Raw genomic sequence first — 22990 nt, 5'->3', positions numbered from 1 at the left:
TCTAGCCTTTTTGGGTCTGTGGGTAGAAACCACATTATCTTGGTTGTATAATACTTATTTATTACTTAATACAAAGCTGTATGATATTACTCTGTATTATTGCTGTCTGTTTTGGTAGGCTTGGAGGCTTACAGTAACTGCAGGCTAAAAACACACACAGGTCATTATTTGAGTTTCTACTCTGTTGGTGGGTTAGGGGCTGAAACACACACACAGGTTCTCTTTGGCTAAGTGTACTGCTAAGTTTGCAAGTATTTATGTGTTGTTGGGGAATGGGCTTACTGTAACACTACAGTGTTAGCAGGGATGAGCATCATTTGTTTATCCTGCTCAGCCAATGAGGAGGTCAGAGATAGATCCCCTCTCTACCTGGCTGAGACCATTTGGAGGTTGAAGAGACCCATCCCACACTCTCTCTCTCTCCCAGACAGTCACAGGAATCACTGACGATCACACACACTAAGGAGAGAGCCAAAAGGACAACAGAACAAGCAACGGACATCCTCTTGACACATCTGTGATTTTCCTCAGCTCTTTGTCAACTTCTACAGGTAAGAGTTTCAACTCTCACTACTGCTTTTAGCTTTGAAGTCAAATGTACATTATTGTTATCCTTCTGTCATTTCTATAGATTTTTAAATCTGTGTTATTGATGATGTAGCATCCTGTAACTGTTATCTGGGATTTGGAAAATACAATTACCAAGATGCATTAATGCAGGTACATCACGTGTGTCAATAGTGTTATTTGCCAATGTTTGACCCAGTTGTATCCTGTATAACTAATTCTATAGTGGTCAAATGTTAGTCTAAAGAGTTTTACATAGACATTTACACCATGCCTAAACAGTTACCAAAAGCTATGTAGAGCTGCCCAGATCAAGTTAGTAAACAATCAGAATTGGATCATTAAGAGAGTAAAGACAAACTATTAACATCCGTCCAAACTCATACAATTAGTGAAGTATGAGCAATATTTTAGAAAAGAATTCTCTCTTTTTTTAAATGAAAAAGGATTACATTTACAACTTTCAAGAACTCTGTATTCTGAATGAACCCGGAGGGAAGTTATAGATCTCCGTGTTCTGTATGAACCAGGAGGGGTGTTCTAGAACTCTCTGTTTTCTGAATGAACCAGGACGGAAGTTATAGAACTCTCCATTTGCTGAAATAATATCTACCAGTGGAGGCTGGTGGGTGGAGCTATAGGAGGTTGGGCTTAAACATGTGGTTTCTATAGGTTGATACTGTTCCATTAATTCCATCCCAGCCATTACAATGAGCCCATCCTCCTATAGCCCTTCTCACCAGCCTCCACTGACCTCTAATGAACAATGTAGGTAATCTTGGAAACTGGAACGCTACTGTGTTGGATTTATCTACAGACAAAAGGTTCAGGGATAAGGATAGTCTTGGCGCCAAGGACACAGATTACACTGTAATGCTGTGTGATGATGATGGGGAGAGAGGAGGACAGAGAGGAGGACAGACAAACAATCTTAGGGAGGACAGATTAGTGGTAAAGAGGTCTGAGTAAGAGAGACCGAGACAGAGGAGAGAGATGCACAGAGAGATGAGAGGTAGAGAAATGAGAGAGATTATGGAGGTAAAAACCATATGACCATTATTGAGATGTAGTAACATGGTACTTGTGAAGTTAATCTGTTATGGCATTGGTCTAGTGGTCATCTCCTGACCAAGTAGAACATGTATCTCTTGGGTTTTGAAACACAAAAAAAGGGGATTGACAAGGACTATTGTCATCTCGCATCAAAAAAGAGTTAAGAGAAAAAATGTTGACAGTAGAAACTTTCCCTTCAATCCCCTCGTTGTTTTTCATACTAGACTAGAACCAGAGTTCGTACCAACCTGAGTTTATATACTGACTTGTCAATCCACTGAAGACTTAAATCCTATGTTGAGTTGTTAGATTCTTATCTATGCTATTGTGTTGTGTTGACTTCTCACAGCTCGTGTAACACTCTTCTGTCAAAGCTGGATTAGCAGCCGCAGCTCACTCTGCCCTGCTCTTAATTTGTCTCTAGCATAAAAATAACCTTTACTTAGCACATTCTCAAAGCCTGCAGTGCCGAAAACGTTAGTGCGTTAGTGTGTGTGTACGTTGTGTTCTACCATACTCAAACGTGTGTGTGTGTGTATGTTATGTTCCACTGTACTAATCACTGGACAGACTGTCCAGACTTGCTGATGAATGCAGGCATTACATCACTGTGTGGGTCTTAAGGCTTGCAGCTGACACTAAACACAGATCTGGATCAGCTTTCCCTTGTCAATCAACCCAGTTAACCCACAGGTGGTTTAAATCCTAACTGACACTAGATTAGCTCGTAGGGTTATCCCACTTCATACACACACAGTCATGATCATGTTTTGTTCTTGTCTTGATAATGACCCAGCGCTCGTGTGGAAATGTGGGATATTCTCATCAATCACAAACTGTTCATGATCTTGTTTTCACAGAGAATGAGGATTGTTGGCCAACGGAGACTTCTCCTCACTGTGGCAACCTGCCTGTTGCTCCTAGCAACCGTCTGCCCCACCTCAGAGGCTCGCCGTGGTGGGGGCTTCGGTCGTAGTGGGGGCTTCGGTGGGGGGTGGGGCGGTAGTAGCCGTGGGGGTTACCCTCGTCAAGGTGGAGGCACGGGATACCGACCAATGCCATCCTCGAGTGGACAGGCATACCGACCAATGCCTGCCCAGAGTGGCGGCTCCAGTGCGGGGAAGATGGCAGGGGCTGCTGCTGCTGGTGCCGTGGGGGGAGCAATGCTGGGCAGTGCGTTGAGTCGTCCTGGCTACGGAGGAGGATATGGGGGTTATGGAGGAGGTTATGGAGGTGGTTATGGAGGCTATGGAGGAGGCTATGGGGGGTACCCCAGAGCTGGAGGGTATGGCCCCAGGCCTGGTGGCTATGATGGTCCAGAGGGCTCTGGGGATATGGGGTACTACTATGGAGCATCCAGTGGGCCCATCTATAACAGCATCATCGTCATCATCGGGTCACTAATGTCATTGGTGATGGGGCACTGGGTGGGAGTGATGTAGAGATGGAGTGAAGATTTGGATGGAGTCACGACTAAAGCTCTCCAGACCAAGACCATATGTATATAAAGGCTCTGGAGACCCAAACCAAAACTAGGCTCTGACCAAGATCCAGATCAAGACCTTGGGCATTGAGTCGCAAGCCATGACCTCGTTGACAATGAGATCACAGTTCCATCTGTTTTGACTCACAGGTGTAGTGGGGCAAATACACTTCCTATATAGATCCCTGATGCAGAAAGACTCTGATGTGGATTCTTTGTCAACTGATTGCACACAAAAAAAATTACTTTTTCTTTTCATGAGACATTACACAACATAAAATATCTGGTGTGTGATAGATGACCTTCCGGTCAAGCACTCACTACCTCCATGAAGCAGTAGTACATGATTTACTTCTCTTTACCATGGTTGTTATCAACCGTTTAATATTGCCATGCTGCAGTAACAGTTTACTTGAAAGACTCACGCTATAACTCATGTTTCACTGATTTCAACCCTTAGTAGAATACTGGCAGCTTTTGGATGTGGATTTGTAAATGCTGTATATTGTTCAAATCTATTAATTATATTTTGTGTCCATTACTTTTCTTACTTTATTGAAAAGGATGTGATTTTGGGTGAGTGGAGTGTATTAACACCATTATGAACCAGGTGGTTCGAGCCCTGAATGCTGATTGGTTGAAAGCCGTGGTATATCATACCACAGGTATGACAAAAAAAATACTTTTTACTGGTCTAATTACGTTGGTAACCAGTTTATAATAGCAATAAGGCACCTCGGGGGGTTTGTGGAATATGGCCAATATACAAAAGGGCTGTATTCAGGCACTCCAAAACTGCCCTTAGCCGTGATATATTGGTCGTATACCGTAACCTTTTGTGCCTTGTTGCTTAAGTATAATACACAATAACTAGTTCCATGTTCTGTGTTGGTGTCATTTGATGAATCTGATGTAGTTTTCCTTTCGGGTTACTTCAATAAAAACATGGGAGACAGAGATGCGTGTATCCATTCATGATATTGACCATAATCATGCGTAAAAAGCACAACTATCCTTAGATCATGAAATGAGAAGGTGACGGTTCAGATAGTAGTCCTATTTAAATAGGCTTTTGAGGCCAGACAAAAACATGCAGTCACTTCAGTACCTATGCAACAATCACCAGTCAATCGAGCATAGTTCTAGTAGACATTTTGGATTCTAGAATGTGAAATCTGTTTTGGGGAATTTGTGAATGGCTGTATATAGGCCATTCATTGAAGTGGATCTCAATTCAAATTTTAGATTAGGAACCTGACTCACACAGTGGAGTTATTCATAGCTATGGTAAGTGGTTTCAGTCTTAGCCCAGATCATTAGGCTGTAATGCTATTGTTGTGACACACATGTTGACGTGCGCCAGGTATGTTGGTCAGCACTCAATAATAAATAGGATGTCCTATGACTAAACACCCTCACTGTGAGATCAATTATATTAATGTGGGTCTCCTGGCTGTCAGGCTGTAATATAGTCACTTCATCAGCAGGTGGAGACATAAGAGAACTGGAAGAATACTGGTTACCCGTTAAGTTAACCCCAAATGTCTGTTCCATTATGGAATTTATCCTCCGAACAAGTCTGTCTCACTCATGCAATTATGTATGGTAGACCTACAAGTTGCGACTTCCTACTGCCCTAATTGAGCTAACTGGAGGAGCAGTATCTTGATATTTATTGACGTATTAATAATGTTGATCATGATCATATAAAATAAATATAGAGAGAACTTTTCTCAAATGTATTTTCTCAGAACGAGAGAGCAAGATAAATAGCTTCTGCTTGACTTGTAGCCAGAATGTTCAGGCATCCTAATCTATGCAGATAAGGGCATTCACTGTTTCATCTCACTTCTTTTCTAGTTTTCCCTCACTCCCCCTCTCTTTCTTTCTCTACCTTTCACATTTAATAGTCACGCTTCATTTCAGGAGCAAGTTCTAGGCTACCTAGCAACACCATGCAGTGTGCAGGCTGTGGTTGTTATGGATATATTCCCATGGTCCATTACAAGAGATGAAGGCCTAGCAACAATAGTCATTCTGTTTCTGTATTATGTCCAATGCTACTGATTGATCAAACAAAAAGAGAAAATGATTTGACAACGTATCCTACAGATACAACTAATAACGTTCCTGATTCTCTGAGGTCAGCCTTTTAGTACAGAAATATATATGTTTTTCGTTGGAAACTATGTTAGATTTGTCCAAATATAGCCGCCTTCACACAGCATAAAATATGTTATAAAAGACGGCTTAAAAGAAACAAATCCCAAAGATTAATTTTGTAAAGTAAAACCCAAGTGTGCTTTCACCATCTTTTAAACCACATGTGAATGACTATTTGGTTTGGAATGAGGTTGTGCAATGAAAGTGTTACATTTCTGAACATTAATAGTTCTAACCCAGAGTTTATTAATAGAATCCAATTAACCTTTAAGTGGTGGTGGGAAAAGTACTCAATTGTAATACTTGAGCAAAAGTAAAGATGCCGTAATACAAAATTACAAGTAAAGGTGAGTCAGCCAGTAAAATACTACTTGAGTAAAAGCCTGAAAGTATTTGGTTTTAAATATACTTAAGTATCAAAAGTAAATGGAATTGCTAAAATGTACTTACGTATCAAAAGTAAAAATATAAACCATTTCAAATTCCTTATATTAAGCAAACCAGACGGCACAATTGTATTTTTTCTTTTTATTAACGGATAGCCAGGGGCACACTCCATCACTCAGACATAATTTGTTTAGTGAGTCCTTCAGATCAGAAGCAGTAGTGATGACCAGGGATGTTCTCTTGATAAGTGTGTAAATTGGACTTTTGGGTGTCAGGGGAAAATGTATGGAGTAAAAAGTATATCATTTTCTTTAGGAATGTAGTGAAGTAAAATACAAATAGTAAAGTACAGATACCCCAAAAAAACTACTTACGCAAAACGATGTTAAAGTACTACTTAAATACTTTACACCACTGCCTTTAAGTTAGTTTCTCATTGCTGTAGGAATGAAGAGAACAGCCATGGTATCTGAATGGTTTTCTGCTATCAGACCAACATCAAATGGAATATATGGGTTAAATATTACATTTAGAGAATATGAAAACACAATATCTGAGGGTAGATACACACACAATGATTTAATGAAGACAAGGAGGGACATTGGTAAAGTGCAGGTGAGCATTGATCATAATGTTCTCACATATACAGTACCAGTCAAAAGTTTGGACACACCTACTCATTCAAGGGTATTTCTTTATTTTTTTACATTTTCTACATTGTAGAATAATAGTAAAGACATCAAAACAATGAAATAACACATATGGAATCATGTGGTAACCAAAGAAGTGTTAAAAAAGTCTACATATTTTAGATTCTTCAAAGTAGCCACCCTTTGCCTTGATTTCAGCTTTGCACACTCTTGGCATTCTCTAAACCAGCTTCACCTGGAATGCTTTTCCAACAGTCTTGAAGGAGTTCCCACGTATGCTGAGCACTTGTTGGCTGCTTTTCCTTCACTATGCTGTCCAACTCATCCCAAACCACCTTAAGTGGGTTGAGGTCGGGTGTTTGTGGAGGCCAGGTCATCTTGTGCAGCACTCCAGCACTCCCCTTCTTGGTCAAATAGCCCTTACAAATCCTGGAGGTGTGTTGGGTCATTGTCCTGATGAAAAACAAATGATTGTCCAACTAAGCGCAAACCACATGGGATGTTCTACCACTGTAGAATGCTGTGGTAGCCATGATGCTTAAGTGTGGATTGAATTCTAAATAAATCACTGAGTGTCACCAGCAAAGCACTCCCTTACCATCACACCTGCTCCTCCATGCTTCATGGTGGGAACCACACATGTGGAGATCATCCGTTCAACTACTCTACATCTCACAACGGTGGTTGGAACCAAAAATCTCATTTGGATTCATCAGACCAAAGGACAGATTTTCATCGGTCTAATGGCCATTGCTCATGTATCTTGGCCCAAGCAAGTCTCTTCTTATTGGTGTCCTTTTGTAGTGGTTTCTTTGCAGCAAATCGACCATGAAGGCCTGATTCATGCAGTCTCCTCTGCACAGTTGATGTTGAGATGTGTCTGTTACTTGAACTCTGTGAAGCATTTATTTGGGCTGCAATTTCTGAGCCTGGTAACTCTAACAAACTTATCCTCTGCAGCAGAGGTAACTCTGGGTCATCCTTTCCTGTGGTGGTCCTCATGAGAGCCAGTTTCATCGTAGTGCTTGATGGTTTTTGCGACTGCACTTGAAGAAAATTTCAATGTTCTAGAAATTTTCCAGATTGACTGACCATGTCTTAAATTAATGATGGACTGTTGTTTCTCTTTGCTTATTGGAGCTGTTCTTGCCATAATATGGACTTGGTCTTTTACCAAATAGTGCTATTTTCTGTATACCAACCCTACCTTGTCACAACACAGCATATTGGCTACTACTACCCGGATAAAGCACCAAATAAACTTCAGTTAGTGCTAAACACGGCTGCTAGAATCTTGACTAGAACCAAAAATTTGATCATATTACTCCAGTGCTAGCCTCTCTACACTGGCTTCCTGTTAAGGCAAGGGCTGATTTCAAGATTTTACTGCTAACCTACAAAGCATTACATGGGCTTGCTCCTACCTATCTTTCCGATTTGGTCCTGCCTTACATACCTACACGTACACTACGGTCACAAGACGCAGGCCTCCTTACTGTCCCTAGAATTTCTAAGCAAACAGCTGGAGGCAGGGCTTTCTTCTATAGAGCTCAATTTTTATGGAATGGTCTTACTATCCATGTGGGAGACGCAGACTCTGTCTCAACCTTTAAGTCTTTATTGAAGACTCATCTCTTTAGAAGGTCCTATAATTGAGTGTAGTCTGGCCCAGGAGTGTGAAGCTGAACGGAAAGGCACTGGAGCAACGAACCGCCCTTGCTGTCTCTGCCTGGCCAGTTCCCCTCTCTCCACTCGGATTCTCTGCCTCTAACCCTATTACAGGGGTTGAGTCACTGGCTAACTGGTGCTCTTCCATGCTGTCCCTAGGAGGGGTGCGTCACTTGAGTGAGTTGAGTCATTGACGTGATCTTCCTGTCCGGGTTGGCGCCCCAACTTGGGTTGTGCCGTAGGGGAGATCTCCGTGGCTATACTCGGCGTTGTCTCAGGATGGTAAGTTGGTGGTTGAAGATATCCCTCTAGTGGTGTGGGGGCTGTGCTTTGGCAAAGTGGGTGGGGTTATATCCTGCCTGTTTGGCCCTGTCCGGGAGTATCGTCGGACGGGGCCACAATGTCTCCCGACCCCTCCTGTCTCAGCCTCCAGTATTTATGCTGCAGTAGTTTATGTGTCGGGGGCTAGGGTTAGTCTGTTACATCTGGAGTATTTCTCCTGTCTTATCCTGTGTAAATTGAAGCATGCTCTCTCTTTCTTTCTCTCTCTCGGAGGACCTGAGCCCTAGGACCATGCCTCAGAACTACCTGGCCTGATGACTCCTTGCTGTCTCCAGCCCACCTGGTCGTGCTGCTGCTCCAGTTTCAACTGTTCTGCCTGCAGCCCTGACCTGTTCACCGGACGTGCTACCTGTCCCAGACCTGCTGTTTTCAACTCTCTAGAGACAGCAGGAGCGGTAGAGATACTCTGAATGATCGGCTATGAAAAGCCAACTGACATTTACTCCTGAGGTGCTGACCTGTTGCACCCTCGACAACCACTGTGATTATTATTATTTGACCCTGCTGGTCATCTATGAACATTGTAACATCTTGGCTGTGTTCTGTTATAATCTCCACCAGGCACAGCCAGAAGAGGACTGGCCACCCACCATAGCCTGGTTCCTCTCTAGGTTTCTTCCTAGGTTCTGGTCTTTCTAGGGAGCTTTTCCTAGCCACCGTGCTTCTACACCTGCATTGCTTGCTGTTTGGGGTTTTAGGCTGGGTTTCTGTACAGCACTTTGTCACATCAGCTGATGTAAGAAGGGCTTTATAAATAAATTTGATTGAAATTTGCTTGAAGAAGGAAAGAAATTCAAAAAAATAACTTTTAACAAGGCACACCGGTTAATTGAAATGCATTCCAGGTGACTACCTCATGAAGCTGATTGAGAGAATGCCAAAAGTGTGCAATGCTGTCATCAATGCAAAGGGTAGCTACTTTGAATAATCTCAAATATATTTGGATTTGTTGAACACTTTTTTTGGTTACTATATGATTCCATATGTGTTATTTCATAGTGTTGATGTCTTCACTATTATTCTACAATGTAGAAAATAGTAATAATAAAGAAAAACCCTGGAATGAGTAGGTGTGTCCAAACGTTGGCCAGCACTCTGATGCACAACAATGTTGTGTCCACAGAACAGTCACAACATGATACTTAAGCCAAACCTCACTGAAACATAAACCAGGGCCACATTCTGTAGTCAAACGTTGTTGAATGTTGCAGATAGAAATTCCATGAATAGAGCCAAAATGATTCCTTGGTCTACATGACAGAGGCATGTTTGTCCAACATTACATATTACTTTTTGAACATTACAAAAACATTGTATCCCGCTGAACACGCCCCCGAGCACAGAGCGGTAGGGGACAAGTAAAAAATAAAAATAAAACTAACACGAGTGCTGAAGAAAGCCTTGAATTAGGGCTGTCCTGTCGAGCCTTAAATAGAGTGGAGGCCAGAATGAAAACTGACAGATTATAGAAGATGAATGGACACAAACACATTTATCTTTTATCACAGAGGAAGTATTTACATTAACAGAGTATGCACACCCATACATTCAAGGCCCAAGACAATGTAGAAATTGTTTATGACATGATGGTAAACAAGGTGTTTCCCCCCCCCCCCCCATCGTCTATCCAATATATTCCAAAAGTATTCTAACTCCATTAAAAGAAAATCTGTTTACACCCCAACGCATACAGTATAATAATTTAGACTTCAATCTAGCTACTTCTCTCTAGAACCCACATCTAGCATTATAGTTCAACTTATATCATTGTCATATGCTTATCATTTACCTTAATATTACCAGGTACCAAGTTGACTAAGACCATTACTTTAAAGTGGACAGTGTTTTTCTGAATCTGTATTCCTAGACTTGTCGGGCTGCCGCTACAGTGGCCTGGTTCAAAGCCTGGTTGGGCCTAGACAACAAGAGCCCTTACAGTACAATCTACAGTCACTTCACCACCCCAGAGAGGAAAGTAAGACACCAGAAAGGGGAAGGAGGGAAGAAGGGAATGTACAAAAGAGAAGGGCCTTGGAGTCGGAGCAAAGAAAGAAATCAGGTTTACGCAAGTGTCTTTGAGCACATGCAGCTTACTTGACATATAATAACAATACAAAGCAAACTAAATCAATCCACGGAATAGTATCAAACATATTAACCACAAAGACACATAACATATAAAGATGACATCAAGCCCCGATACAGGATAATTGATTCAGATAACCTGACAGCCATCCATTACATAGGATATCAGCTGGGTGAAAGACAAGGGATCCAAGCACAAACTGATAGCCCTTCCATAAAAAAGGTGAAGTCAAGCTAGCAATGTTTGTCAAATGGATTCTCTTTTGCCACCGTAGTAAAATGTATACATGCTTATGCAAAATCACAGCCCCCATGTACGAAAGAGGTTACGTTAGAATGGTGTAATTAGTAGTATTACAAGCAAAAGCCAGTTCAAAGTGTACAGGTATGTGTATTGTATTAAGCTAAAATAAATACAAGCCATAGTTAATAATATAAAGCTCACATTCATTGTCATGCATACTTGACTGTCATATTCAACAATTCCCCTTCCCCAGCTGATGTTAATATGGATGTCATCTTATCTCAATCAATATTTACACTACAGTCCTATCTACCTATCTACTATCTACGTGTACACACACACACACACACACACACACACACACACACACACACACACACACACACACACACACACACACACACACACACACACACACACACACACACACACACACACACACACACCCCCCCCCCCCCCCCCCCCCCCTAGTATTTCCAGTTCATATGATGTAATGGAGTAAATGGCCATTTCCCTTCAGTCTGTCTACCATATAATACAGCATCTAAATTATCCTGGAATCCCTGTTGGTGCTGGGAACTGGGCGTGATCCAGCCAGTCCCTGCTTAACCTTAATCAATATTTATCTTATTTATGAAATATGCTGTATATAATAGTCATGCTGCATGCATGAGGCTGTAGTACTTGGCTACAGCAGGAGCAAACTCAATGCTTTGGGGACAGCAGGGTTGGATTTTAAAAAGTGCCAGCATTTTAGTAACACACGGGCGCATGATTACAGATTCATATAATGCAAGTAACAGTGCATGAGAAACAACAATACAAAAACAGAACAAAAATCCATAGAATTGATCAATCAAAAAAGTCCACTTATTATGGAGAGTCCTGAGGCGTCGATCAAAGGAGGATGAGAGAAGAAGACAGACTGTCCCAGCATCCCTCCATCAGCCCCATTCTTGACTCCGACTCACATAGCGTGGCAGCAAACATTGTGTCCTTTCTCCTTCTTCCCTCTATTTCCCTCTCTTTCTGTTTCTTGCTCTCTCTCTGCCTCAGTGCAGTAGTAGCATGTTGCTGTTCAGCAGCAGTAGTGCAGTAGAGGTGAGAACAGCTAGCAGTCCCTGGTATCCTCCTCCTCCCAGTCTCTCCACTCCTCCTCTGGGTCTTTCCCGGGGCGTGTTCTTCTTGTCCTCCTTCTTTTTCTCCAGGTAGTGTTCGGCGTACACCATGTAAAGCTCCACACACCTCCGAGCCTTCATCTGCTCTATCAGCGCTGGGTAGCCAATCTCAGAGATGCTCACTATATTTTCCTCATCATCATCCTCAGGCTCAGCTATGGCTGGAGGGAGGGGCTTGGCTGCATGAGGGGGGGTTTGAGGGTTTGGGTTCAAGGGTTCAGGGGTCACAGGCTTCTCAGTCGCTGCTGTACCGTTACTCTCAGCTGTGACATTACTCTCACTGGAACTGCCCTCTGTGGCAGAGCTGTTACTGGGGCCACTGCCTGGTGCTTGGGTGGAACCGGGGTCGGTAGTATTGGTGGAACCTCCAGGAACAGGGGCTGGCTCTTCACTCTTCTCCCCGACTGCAGTGCCTCCTCCACTGGGTACGACTACCTGAGTGCTGGGGCTGTCTGCAGCTCCCTGTGGTGGTGAGTTCTCCCTGGCTCCTGTTTCCGATCCACCCTTCTCCCCACCTCTCAGCAGGTCAGTCCTCTTCATACAGTTCTTCATGTAGTTATCATAGGACTGTGGAGGCGGGCTGAAGTGGTAGTCCCTGCTGTAGTCATTGTCATCAGTGGATTTGGTGCCGTACCTCCTGTACATGTAGTGGTTATAGTAGTACTCCTCCTGGGGGTTGTGAAAGCCGAAGTGAGGCCGGGGAAACCGGCCCAGTCCATAACCCAGAGCCATCCCAGCCACAACCCCAGCCCCGGCCGCCATCGCTGCATTACGCCCAAACCCCCTGGACTGCTGCGAGGGTCCCATCCCCATCCCCTGCACGGAGCGGGAGAACGGGGAGCCACCGGCACCACCATACCCCCCATAGCCGTAACTGCCCCCGTAGCCAGGGCTAAGGATCCGGTTGTTGGGGTTTTGGTTCATGTAGCCCCCTCCATAACCACCACCATAGCCTCCACCATAGCCTCCACCATAGCCTCCACCAGCTGGGTATCTGTTTGGATAGCCTCCTGCCGGGTAGCCCCCTGGGTAGCCTCCAGCTGGATATCCTCCAGCAGGGTAGCCACCTTGGTTAGGGTAGCCACCTTGGTTAGGGTAGCCACCTTGGTTAGGGTAGCCACCTTGGTTAGGGTATCCTGCCCTGCCTGGCTGTTGAGGGTACCCCCCTGGTTGCTGTGGATAACCTCCTGGTTGCTGCGGGTACCCTGCTTGGGGGTTCTGTGGGCTCTGGGGCTGGCGAGGGTAGTTCCCTGGCTGGTTATTGGTCCCTTGGTTGGGTCTGCGTTGGGTGTTGCTGCCTCCACGGTTGGAGGTGGAGGAAGGTTTCTTCCCAAAGCCTATGCTGGATTTACCACCAAAGCCTCCTCCCCCTCTCTTGGCCAGGGACAGGTGGGCATTGAGCAGCAGGAGAGAAAGGCACAGCACGGCCAGAGGAGAGCTGAGCTTCATCATTACTGCACTGCAGAGACAGAGAGAAGGAGAGAGAGAGAGAGAGAGCAATAAGGTAGAGAAGAAGAAAGTTAGAATTTCCATTATCTAATTTCTGTGGATAACACTCACCGGTTCCTTTTTAAAAGAAATTCTTACAGTATAACATTTTTCAGATAACCATATAGGTCAACACTGTAGACTCTACACAACTGTAATTTAGAGAATAAAAAATAAGAGTCTGTTTATTCCACCAGTCCAAGTCCCACCAGTTCCATCTGTGATGATTAGTAGTTAGAGGAACTGGCCCAACTCAAAATGTTAAGACAAATCATAAACCTACATAGACAATAGGACTGTACGTACAACTGGAAAATAATTTTAAAAAGTAAGCTAGAGAGTTTGAGAATGTGTTCCCTCATTCGGTCTCTGAGGTGATTAACCGAACTACCAGATACAGTAAACACCAAGCCAACAGGGTGGAAAATCCCCAGAGTGCCCAGTGTATCCTCTGGTTGTAAATAATTTAAAATGAGTCACTATAGCTACTTGGTTAATGATAAGAGTAGCGCTGACTGAAGAATGGTGGGGACCTGGGTCACAAGACACGTTAGTTAATTCCATTTCCATCCAAAATGTTATAGAACCAAAAATGCTATAGAAGCCAAAGCCCCTCTGTACTGCCCCACACATTGCCAAACTTGGGTTAGGCCTGTATCTCAATATTCAGATCCGTCTACATTACATAAATCATGTAGACCGAGAGCCATATACAGTATATATTTAAATATATGGTTCTGTGTAGGCCTACTGCATGAAAACATAAAACGGGAGCCTTGCCCAAAATACAGTCTTAAGCCAGTGGTCAATATAGGGATTTATTTCTCTATTCATTCTGTACCATGCGCGCACATCAATGTTGATGTTATGAAACTGATCTAGACGGCTGCCTCATACGGCCTTAATTTGCCCACTTCGGTGTGTATGCTATAATTGACAAAGTAGCGTAAATAGTAATGTCTTGGGAAATTCTTTTGAGCATTCATCATAAGTAACCCAGAGTGCCCGATAGCCAATGTTGGCTGTCTAACCGAGAACAAAAATAACATACAGTGCTTTCAAAAAGTATTCATTACCCTTGACATATTGCACATTTTGTTGTGTTACAGCCTGAAAATTGAATAAATAGATTGTCACCCATCTACACACAATACCCCATAATGACAAAGTAAAAACATGCTTTCAGACAGCTTCGTAAAATGTATTGAAAATAAAATACAGAAATACATTTTCTCAAGCTATGTTTCATGGGGAGCGTAGGTAAACAGCAATCTTTGTGTCGTTCCACTGATCTTCAATGGGATTCAAGTCTGGGCATTGGCTGGGCCAATCAAGGACTTTCACATTCTTGTTCTGAAGCCATTCCAGCGATGCTTTGGCTGTATGCTTGGGTCATTGTCCTGTTGAAATGTAAATCTTCGCCCCAGCCGAAGGTCTTTTGTACTCTGAAGCAGGTTCTCAAGGATTTTCCTGTATTTGGCTCCATTCATTGTTCCCTCTATCCTTACTACTCTCCCAGTCCTTGATGATGAAAAGCATCCTCATAGCATGATTCTGCCACCACCATGCTTCACGGTAGGAATGTTAGACGGGTGATGAGCTGTGTCTGGGTTTCTCCAGACATAGAGCTTTGCATTTAAGCCAGAGTTAGCAGACTACATAATTTTTTGCCTTATGTTCTCAGTCTTTCACGTGCCTTTTTCCAAACTAAAAGGTGCACTGTCTTGTGCAATATAACAATTGATATGTGCAAACTATGGCATAAGGGAAAGATGAGCGGATAAGAGGAAAATCGTAATTTCGATGAACGTCTTAGAGAGAGTAGTCGAAACAACTATTTGTTCAGCACTCTTGAAATGTACAGCGACAGAAATCAGAACATGGGCCGTTCTTACAGTATTCTCCTTCTACACCAAATCAGAACCGTAGCATAAATAACGGGGGCAAATAAACACACAATGAAAGCTTTTACAATTTTCAATGATGACATTTCCCTAAAACAGGCTATAGGCTACAAGTGACACATAGGCTGCTAACAGCTTATTACACAACATACACTTAGTATTACTTTCTTAGCTCCAGTATACATATCTCCCTGGCATATTACATAATTTATTCAGCATAGGTGGTTCGAGACCTGAATGCTGATTGGCTGACAGCCGTGGTATATCAGACCGTATACCACGATTATGACAAAACATTTATTTTTACTGCTCTAATTTCGTTGGTAACCAGATTATAATAGCAAATCAAAATAAAATGTTATTGGTCACATACACATGTTTAGCAGATGTTATTTTGGGTGTATGGAAATGCTTGTGTTACTAGCTCCAACAGTGCAGCAATATCTAACAAGAAATATCTAACAATTTCACAACAATACACACAAATCTAAAGTAAAGGAATGGAATTAAGAACACATAAATATTTGGATGAGCAATGTCAGAGCAGCATAGACTAAAATACAGTAGAATAGAAAACAGTATATACACGAGATGAGTAATGCAAAATATGTAAACATTATTAAAGTGACTACTGTTCCATTATTAAAATGTCCAGTGATTTCATGGCTATGTATATAGGGCAGCAGCCTCTAAGGTGCTAATGATGGCTATTTAACAGTTTGATGGCCTTGAGATAAAAGCTGTTTTTCAGTCTCTCTGTCCCAGCTTTGATGCATCTGTACAGACCACGCCTTCTGGATGATAGCAGGGTGAACAGGTCGTGGCTTTCTTCAGCCTCCTGAGGTTGAAGAGGTGCTGTTGCGCCTTCTTCGCCACACAGTCTGTGTGGGTGAATCATTTCAGTTTGTCAGTGATGTGTACGCTGAGGAACTTGAAGCTTTCCACCTTCTCCACTGCGGTCCCATCGATGTGGATAGTGGGGTGCTCCCTCTGCTGTTTCCTGATGTCCACGATCAGCTCATTTGTTTTCTTGATGTTGAGTGAGAGGTTGGCACCACACTCCCAGGGCCCTCGCCTCCTCCCTGTAGGCTGTCTCATCAATGTTGGTGATCAGGCCTACTACTGTTGTGTCGTCTGCAAACTTGATGATTGAGTTGGAGGTGTGTGTGGCCACGCAGTCATGGGTGAACAGGGAGTACAGGAGGGGGCTGAGCACGCACGCTTGTGGGGCCCCTGTGCTGAGGATCAGCGAAGTGGAGGTGTTTCCTACCTTCACCACCTGGGGGCCGTCAGGAAGTCCAGGACCCAGTTGCACAGGGCGGGGTTCAGACCCAGGGCACCGAGCTTAATGATGAGCTTGCAGGGTACTATGGTGTTGAATGCTGAGCTATAGTCAATGGACAGCATTCTTACATAGCATTCTCTTGTCCAGACAGGATAGGGCAATGAAAAGTGCGATGGCGATTGGAGCGTCGGTGGATCTATTGGGGTGGCAAGCAAATTGAAGTGGGTCTAGGGTGGCCGGGAAGGTAGAGGTGATATGTTTCTTGACTAGTCTCTCAAAGCACTTCATGATGACAGAAGTGAGTGCTACAAGGCGATAGTCATTTAGTTCAGTTACCTTTGCTTTCTTGGGTACAGGAACAATGGTGGACATCTTGAAGCATGTGGGGACAGCAGACTGTGATAACTTTGTCATCAAAGTCTGGCATTCTCTGGATTTATGATTCTTTCAAGACAACTGAGAACTCGGGAAAAAACAAGGTCTAATCATGACGTCACAGATCTTCAGGTCTGAGTTTTAGAAAGAGGCCCGAGTTCGCAACTTGGAAATCCGAGTTGGAAGACCGTTCAAAACGTATTGAGATCTCAGTTGTCTTGAACGCACTGAAATCTGATATTTCCCAGTTCCGAGTTTCAAGTTATTTTGAACGTGGCAGAAGTCATGCTGGATTGACAGCATGTCCAATGTATTCAATCTTGTCTGCCCCATGGTGTTGAGTGTGAATGCTTATCCTTTTAAGCTTGGAAAAGTGACCCATTGAGAAAGATGTTTTAAATCCTTAAACCCAGACTTGGACCACACACCCTCTCCACCGAATAGCAGGCAGGGGAAGCAAAATAGTGACTGCTTTGTGACGATTGCAGTTAGCCATTGGTTCCTTCCAAACCACTCATGGTTGAATTCTCAATTACCGACTTGTTATGTGATGTTTATGTCCAATGGCGGATGAGCTACAATACATTCTATCTATAATTTATCTTTATATCACAAGGATTGAAAAGGATTTGCCAGTAGAGTGTCGACATGATTCAGACTATTTGTCTAGCTTGCTAGCTAAGATTGTGAAAGTATGATGATGACATGATCAATCCAATCAAAGCTATGGTAGATGTGATTTGACGTCCTTTTATCTGTGGCCAATGACCTTGAGCCTTTGCTGGCTGCCCTGACACCACAGAAAGCACTGAGCAAAGCTGAAACACCTGCATTTTGGAGCTGCCTTACTCAAGAAAGAGACAATGTCTGTATGCGGCTTTATTAACTCAAGCATTGTTTTTTTTATTTTTTTTTTTGTTTGCAAACTGATATGTGACATGAATTAATGCCAAAATAACATGCAAACAGGTGGGTCTCAATGACGGGTCACCACTGGCTTTAGGCAGAGTCTGGGTAGTTCCATATTCATGCCCAATGGAGACCACTGTGCTTTTTGAAACGTTCAACACTCTAGAAATTGTTTTATACCCTTCCCCAGATATACAGTGCATTCGGAAAGTATTCAGACCCCTTGACTTTTTCCACATTTTGTTACATCCTTATAACGAGAAACAAGATTATCTGGTCTGATGAAACCAAGATTGAACTCTTTGGCCTGAATGACAAGCGTCATGTCTGGAGGAAACCTGGCACCATCCCTACGGTGAAGCATGGGGGTGGCACCATCATGCTGTGGAGTTGTTTTTCAGCGACAGGGCCTGTGAAACTAGTCAGGATCAAGGGAAAGATGAACGGAGCAAAGTACAGAGAGATGCTTGATGAAAACCTGCTCCAGAGTGCTCAGGACCTCAGACTGAGGCGAAGGTTCACCTTCCAACAGGAGAATGACCCTAAGCATATGGTCACGTTCTTACCTTAGTTATTTTATCATGTCTTTGTTTTAGTATGGTCAGGGCGTGAGTTGGGTGGGTTGTCTATGTTAGTTTTTCTATGATTTGCTATTTCTGTGTTTGGTCTGGTATGGTTCTCAATCAGAGGCAGCTGTCAATTGTTGTCCCTGATTGAGAACCATATTTAGGTAGCCTGTTTTCTATTGTGTTTTGTGGGTGATTATTTTCTGTTCTGTGTTTTATGTATGCACCGTAAAGGACTTTTTCGGTTTCATTTCGTTCTCTTTGTTGTTTTATTATTTAGTGTTCTGAGTTATAAATAAATATAATGAACACTTACCACGCTGCGCATTGGTCCTCCGATCCTTCTTCCTACTCCTCCTCAGAAGAGGAGGACGAGAATCGTTACAGAATCACCCACCACCAAAGGACCAAGCAGCGTGGTAACGGGCAGCAGCAGCAGCAGCGATCTCAGGACTCCTGGACATGGGAGGAGATCCTGGACGGCAAAGGACCCTGGGCACAGGCTGGGGAATATCGCCGCCCCAAGGCAGAGCTGGAGGCAGTGAAAGCTGAGAGGCGGCGGTATGAGGAGGCAGCACGGCAGCGCGGCTGGAAGCCCAAGAGGCAGCCCCAAAAAGTTATTGGGGGTGGCACACGGGGAGTGTGGCGAAGTCAGGTAGGAGACCTGCACCAACTCCCCGTGCTTACCGTGGAGAGAGAGGGACCGGGCAGGCATCGTGTTATGCTGTGAGGCGCACGGTGTCCCCGGTGCGCAGGCATAGCCCGGTGCGATACATAGCAGCGCCTCGTATCGGCCGGGCTAGAGTGGGCATCGAGCCAGGTGCCATGAAGCCGGCTCAGCGCATCTGGTCTCCAGTGCGTCTTCTCCGGCCGGGGTACATGGTACCAGCCTTACGCATGGTGTCCCCGGTTCGCCAGCACAGCCCAGTGCGGGCTATTCCACCTCACCGCAATGGCCTGGCTACGGAGAGCATTCAACCAGGTAAGGTTGGTCAGGCTCGGCGCTCGAGAGCTCCAGTGCGCCTTCACGGTCTGGTCTATCCGGTGCCACCTCCACGCACCAGCCCTCCGGTGGCAGTCCCCCGCACCAGGCTGTCTCTCCGTCTCCTTCCTACAGGTGCTCCCGCCTGTCCAGTGCTGCCAGAGTCTTCCTCCTTCCCAGCGCTGTCAGAGTCTCCCGTCTGTCCTGAGCTGCCAGGGTCTCCCGTCTGTCCTGAGCTGCCAGAGTCTCCCGCCTGTCCTGAGCTGCCAGAGTCTCCCGCCTATCCTGAGCTGCCAGAGTCGCCCGCCAGTCAGGAGCTGCCAAAGCCGCCCGCCAGTCAGCCAGGAGCTGCCTGAGCCACCAGTCAGCCAGGAGCTGCCAGTCAGCCAGGAGCTGCCAGAGCCACCAGTCAGCCAGGAGCTGCCAGTCATCCAGGAGCTGCCAGAGCCGTCAGTCAGCCAGGAGATGCCAGAATCACCTGTCACACCGGCGCTGCCAGAATCAACCTTCACTCCGGAGCTGCCGGAGTCTCCCGCCTGTCCGGTGCTGCCGGAATCTCCCGTCCGTACAGTGCTGCCGGAATCTCCCGTCCATTCGGGACCCGTAGCTTGGGTCCCCAGTCCGAGGTCGGCGGCGAGGGTCGCCACCTTACAGAGGCCACGGAGGCGTGTAAAGAGGCGGAGAAGGTCTGTGGTGGAGTGGGGTCCACGTCCCGCGCCAGAGCCGCCATCACGGACAGACACCCACCCAGACCCTCCCCTATAGGTTTAGGTTTTGCGGCCGGAGTCCGCACCTTTGGGGAGGGGGGTACTGTCACGTTCTGACGTTAGTTCTTTTATTATGTCTTTGTTTTAGTATGGTCAGGGCGTGAGTTGGGTGGGTTGTCTATGTTAGTTTTTCTATGATTTGCTATTTCTGTGTTTTACCTGGTATGGTTCTCAATCAGAGGCAGCTGTCAATCGTTGTCCCTGATTGAGAACCATATTTAGGTAGCCTGTTTTCTATTGTGTTTTGTGGGTGATTATTTTCTGTTCTGTGTTTTATGTATGCACCGTACAGGACTGTTTCGGTTTAATTCCGTTCTCTTTGTTGTTTTATTATTTAGTTTTCTGAGTTATAAATAAATATAATGAACACGTACCACGCTGCGCATTGGTCCTCCGATCTTTCTTCCTACTCCTCCTCAGAAGAGGAGGACGAGAATCGTTACACATATAGCGTTACACATACATAAGTGGCTTCGGGACAAGTCTCTGAATGTCCTTGAGTGGCCCAGCCAGAGCCCAGACTTGAACCCGATCAAACATCTCTGGAGAGATCTGAAAATAGCTGTGCAGCGATGCTCCCCATCCAACCTGACAGAGTTTAAGCGGATCTGCAGAGAAGAATGGGAGAAACTCCCCAAATATAGGTGTGCCAAGCTTGTAGCGTCATGCCCAAGAAGACTCGAGGCTGTAATCACTGCCAATGGTTCTTCAACAAAGTACTGAGTAAAGGGTCTGAATACTTTTTTTATTTTTGATACATTTGAAAAAAAATAATTTGTTTTTGCTTTGTCATTAAGGATATTGTGCGTAGATTGATGGGGGGGGGGGGGGGGGGGTGGACCATTTTATATATTTTAGAATAGGGCTGTAATGTAATAACATTTGGAAAAATATGCCTCATTACAATTATATCTTGGAGATCTACGGACAGTTCCTTGGACATAATGGTATAGTTTCTGCTATGACATGCACTGTCAACTTATGGACAGGTGTGTTTCTTTCTAAATCATGTCCAAACAATTGAATTGGCCACAGGTGGATTCTAATCCAACTGTAGTGACATCTCAAGGATGATCAAAGGAAATTGGATGCAACTGAACTAAATTTGGAGTGTCATAGCAAAAGGGTGAGAATACTTAGGCAAATAAGATTTTCTGTATTTAATTTTCATACATTTACATTTTCTAAAAATACGTTTCCACTTTGTCATTGTGGTATATTGTGTGTAGATGGGTGAGAAAAAAAGTAAATTGAGTCCATTTTGAATGCAGGCTGTAACGGCAAAAGTCAAGGGGTATGAGTACTTTCTGAAGGCACTAATCGCTTGAATCGTTTCAAAATGGCGCTACAATGTGGCAGTCACGCCACCTGGTCACATAACCTATACTAGCGTACTACACACATTATTCTAATCTTTACATAGCATTTGTGTATGCGATCCACAGATTCTACAAATAACGGAGTTTACGACGTTGTTTGGCTACATTTATGTAAGGCGCGTGCGCCCTACAATTTGGTGATGTTTATCTCTGCAAAGGAACGTGTTAAAGCTCACCCTAAAATTCAGCGCGGTGCCGAGTTTTATCATTGCGTAGAATATTTAAAACGTCAGTGTTTTCTACCCTTAATAGGCTATAAAGGCTATAAAAAGTCCGGTCATCTATTTCGGAAACGTCGGCACCTGCTACGTTCTATCAAATCAGACAAGCACAATTCGAAAGCCAAACGTTCCCTATTTCATTATATTTTAAAACTACACATTTTCTAAAAGAAATAGCATAAAATGTAGCACCTTACCGTTATTAATGTGCCAATGCGACGTTGGTGACGCTTGTTTTGTCCGTTAGGTTGCCGCCGCCCTTTCTTGAGTTGAATAGGCCTACAGCGACTATTATTCTGCCAGCAGCACAAACGATAACGTCACGTTGGTATGGTAATGAGGAAACATTCTAAATAAAAGCTTGCTTTTCAAAACATTGCATTCAAAAGAAATTGCATTTTAATCAATGGCCACTTCTATTGTGACAACAAGAACATGCAATGAGTAATATATGAAAACAAATAAAATATGCTTTCAAAAAATAATAATTATACCAATAACGAAAAATACAATGTTGTCACTGGTATGTTGAATATTGGGTAGTATATATAACTTTTCTACCTATCTAAACTAAAGTGGGGTGGAAAATATCGGCCTGTTGCTGACTTTTCACTCCGTTCCCTCCATAGCCCCAAATGCAACACACTGTAATAGACGGGATACATATTGGCTTGTAGAGAGAACTTCTCTACCTTTCTCAGCTAAAGTGAGGTGGGGTCTCCATAGGGTCTCTCAATAGGGTCTCTACTAACCCAGTATATTGCATTGGGTGCTATAGAGCAAGACCTAGACACACAACATGTGGTCCCGAGAGTGGACTCTATAAAATGTTGCCCTCTTGCTAAATTGATGACGAAAGCCATAGCGAAACAGTGCAAAAAGGCTGGCTGTCAGGTCAACTGGTTTTAATTATAGCCTACACAATAGCGTTCAACATACCAGTTTAATCTTTCAAAATAAATGCTAGTATCAATAATACAATATAAAAAATAAAATATGTCAAATTATCCCTTTATTTTTTCAGAGGTTGTTGCATGCTGTGAAAAACGGTTTCACTGCACTAGAGTGCAAAAAATATCGATAATCCCAACGTTTAGCATGTCTTTGCAGGGGTACTCTTAATTTAGACAAAAAAAATATGTGATCATCCTGACATCATAATATCCTGCTGCTAGGAGAACGGTACATTTTACAGCGTGTCCTGCTTTTAATGAACCAGGGATAACTGGCAGGGGGAGAGTTTCCATTGACACGCTTACCAGAAGTTACCAACATGGACGCAAATATAACTTGG

General features: G+C 43.9%; 2 protein-coding genes across 2 annotated transcripts; one reads left to right on the top strand and one right to left on the bottom strand.

Annotated features, from left to right (window-relative positions):
- The first annotated feature begins 9 nt into the window (after positions 1-9).
- LOC110525826 (ctenidin-3) lies at positions 10-4060 on the top strand. Its single transcript, XM_021606269.2, has 2 exons — positions 10-551; positions 2481-4060. Exon 2 carries the CDS (start codon positions 2484-2486, stop codon positions 3060-3062), a length of 579 nt encoding a protein of 192 aa, XP_021461944.1. The 5' UTR covers positions 10-551; positions 2481-2483; the 3' UTR covers positions 3063-4060.
- A 7578-nt stretch (positions 4061-11638) lies between these two features.
- LOC110525824 (prisilkin-39) lies at positions 11639-22015 on the bottom strand. The gene is made up of 2 exons (XM_021606264.2): positions 21894-22015; positions 11639-13279 (listed from the first exon to the last, which is right to left on the bottom strand). Exon 2 carries the CDS (start codon positions 13270-13272, stop codon positions 11695-11697), a length of 1578 nt encoding a protein of 525 aa, XP_021461939.2. The 5' UTR covers positions 13273-13279; positions 21894-22015; the 3' UTR covers positions 11639-11694.
- Positions 22016-22990: the final 975 nt, after the last annotated feature.

The sequence above is a fragment of the Oncorhynchus mykiss genome, chromosome 6 (assembly GCF_013265735.2).
Source record: "Oncorhynchus mykiss isolate Arlee chromosome 6, USDA_OmykA_1.1, whole genome shotgun sequence".
Classification (NCBI taxonomy): Eukaryota; Metazoa; Chordata; class Actinopteri; order Salmoniformes; family Salmonidae; genus Oncorhynchus; species Oncorhynchus mykiss.
This window is presented reverse-complemented; position numbering and strand designations above follow the sequence as displayed.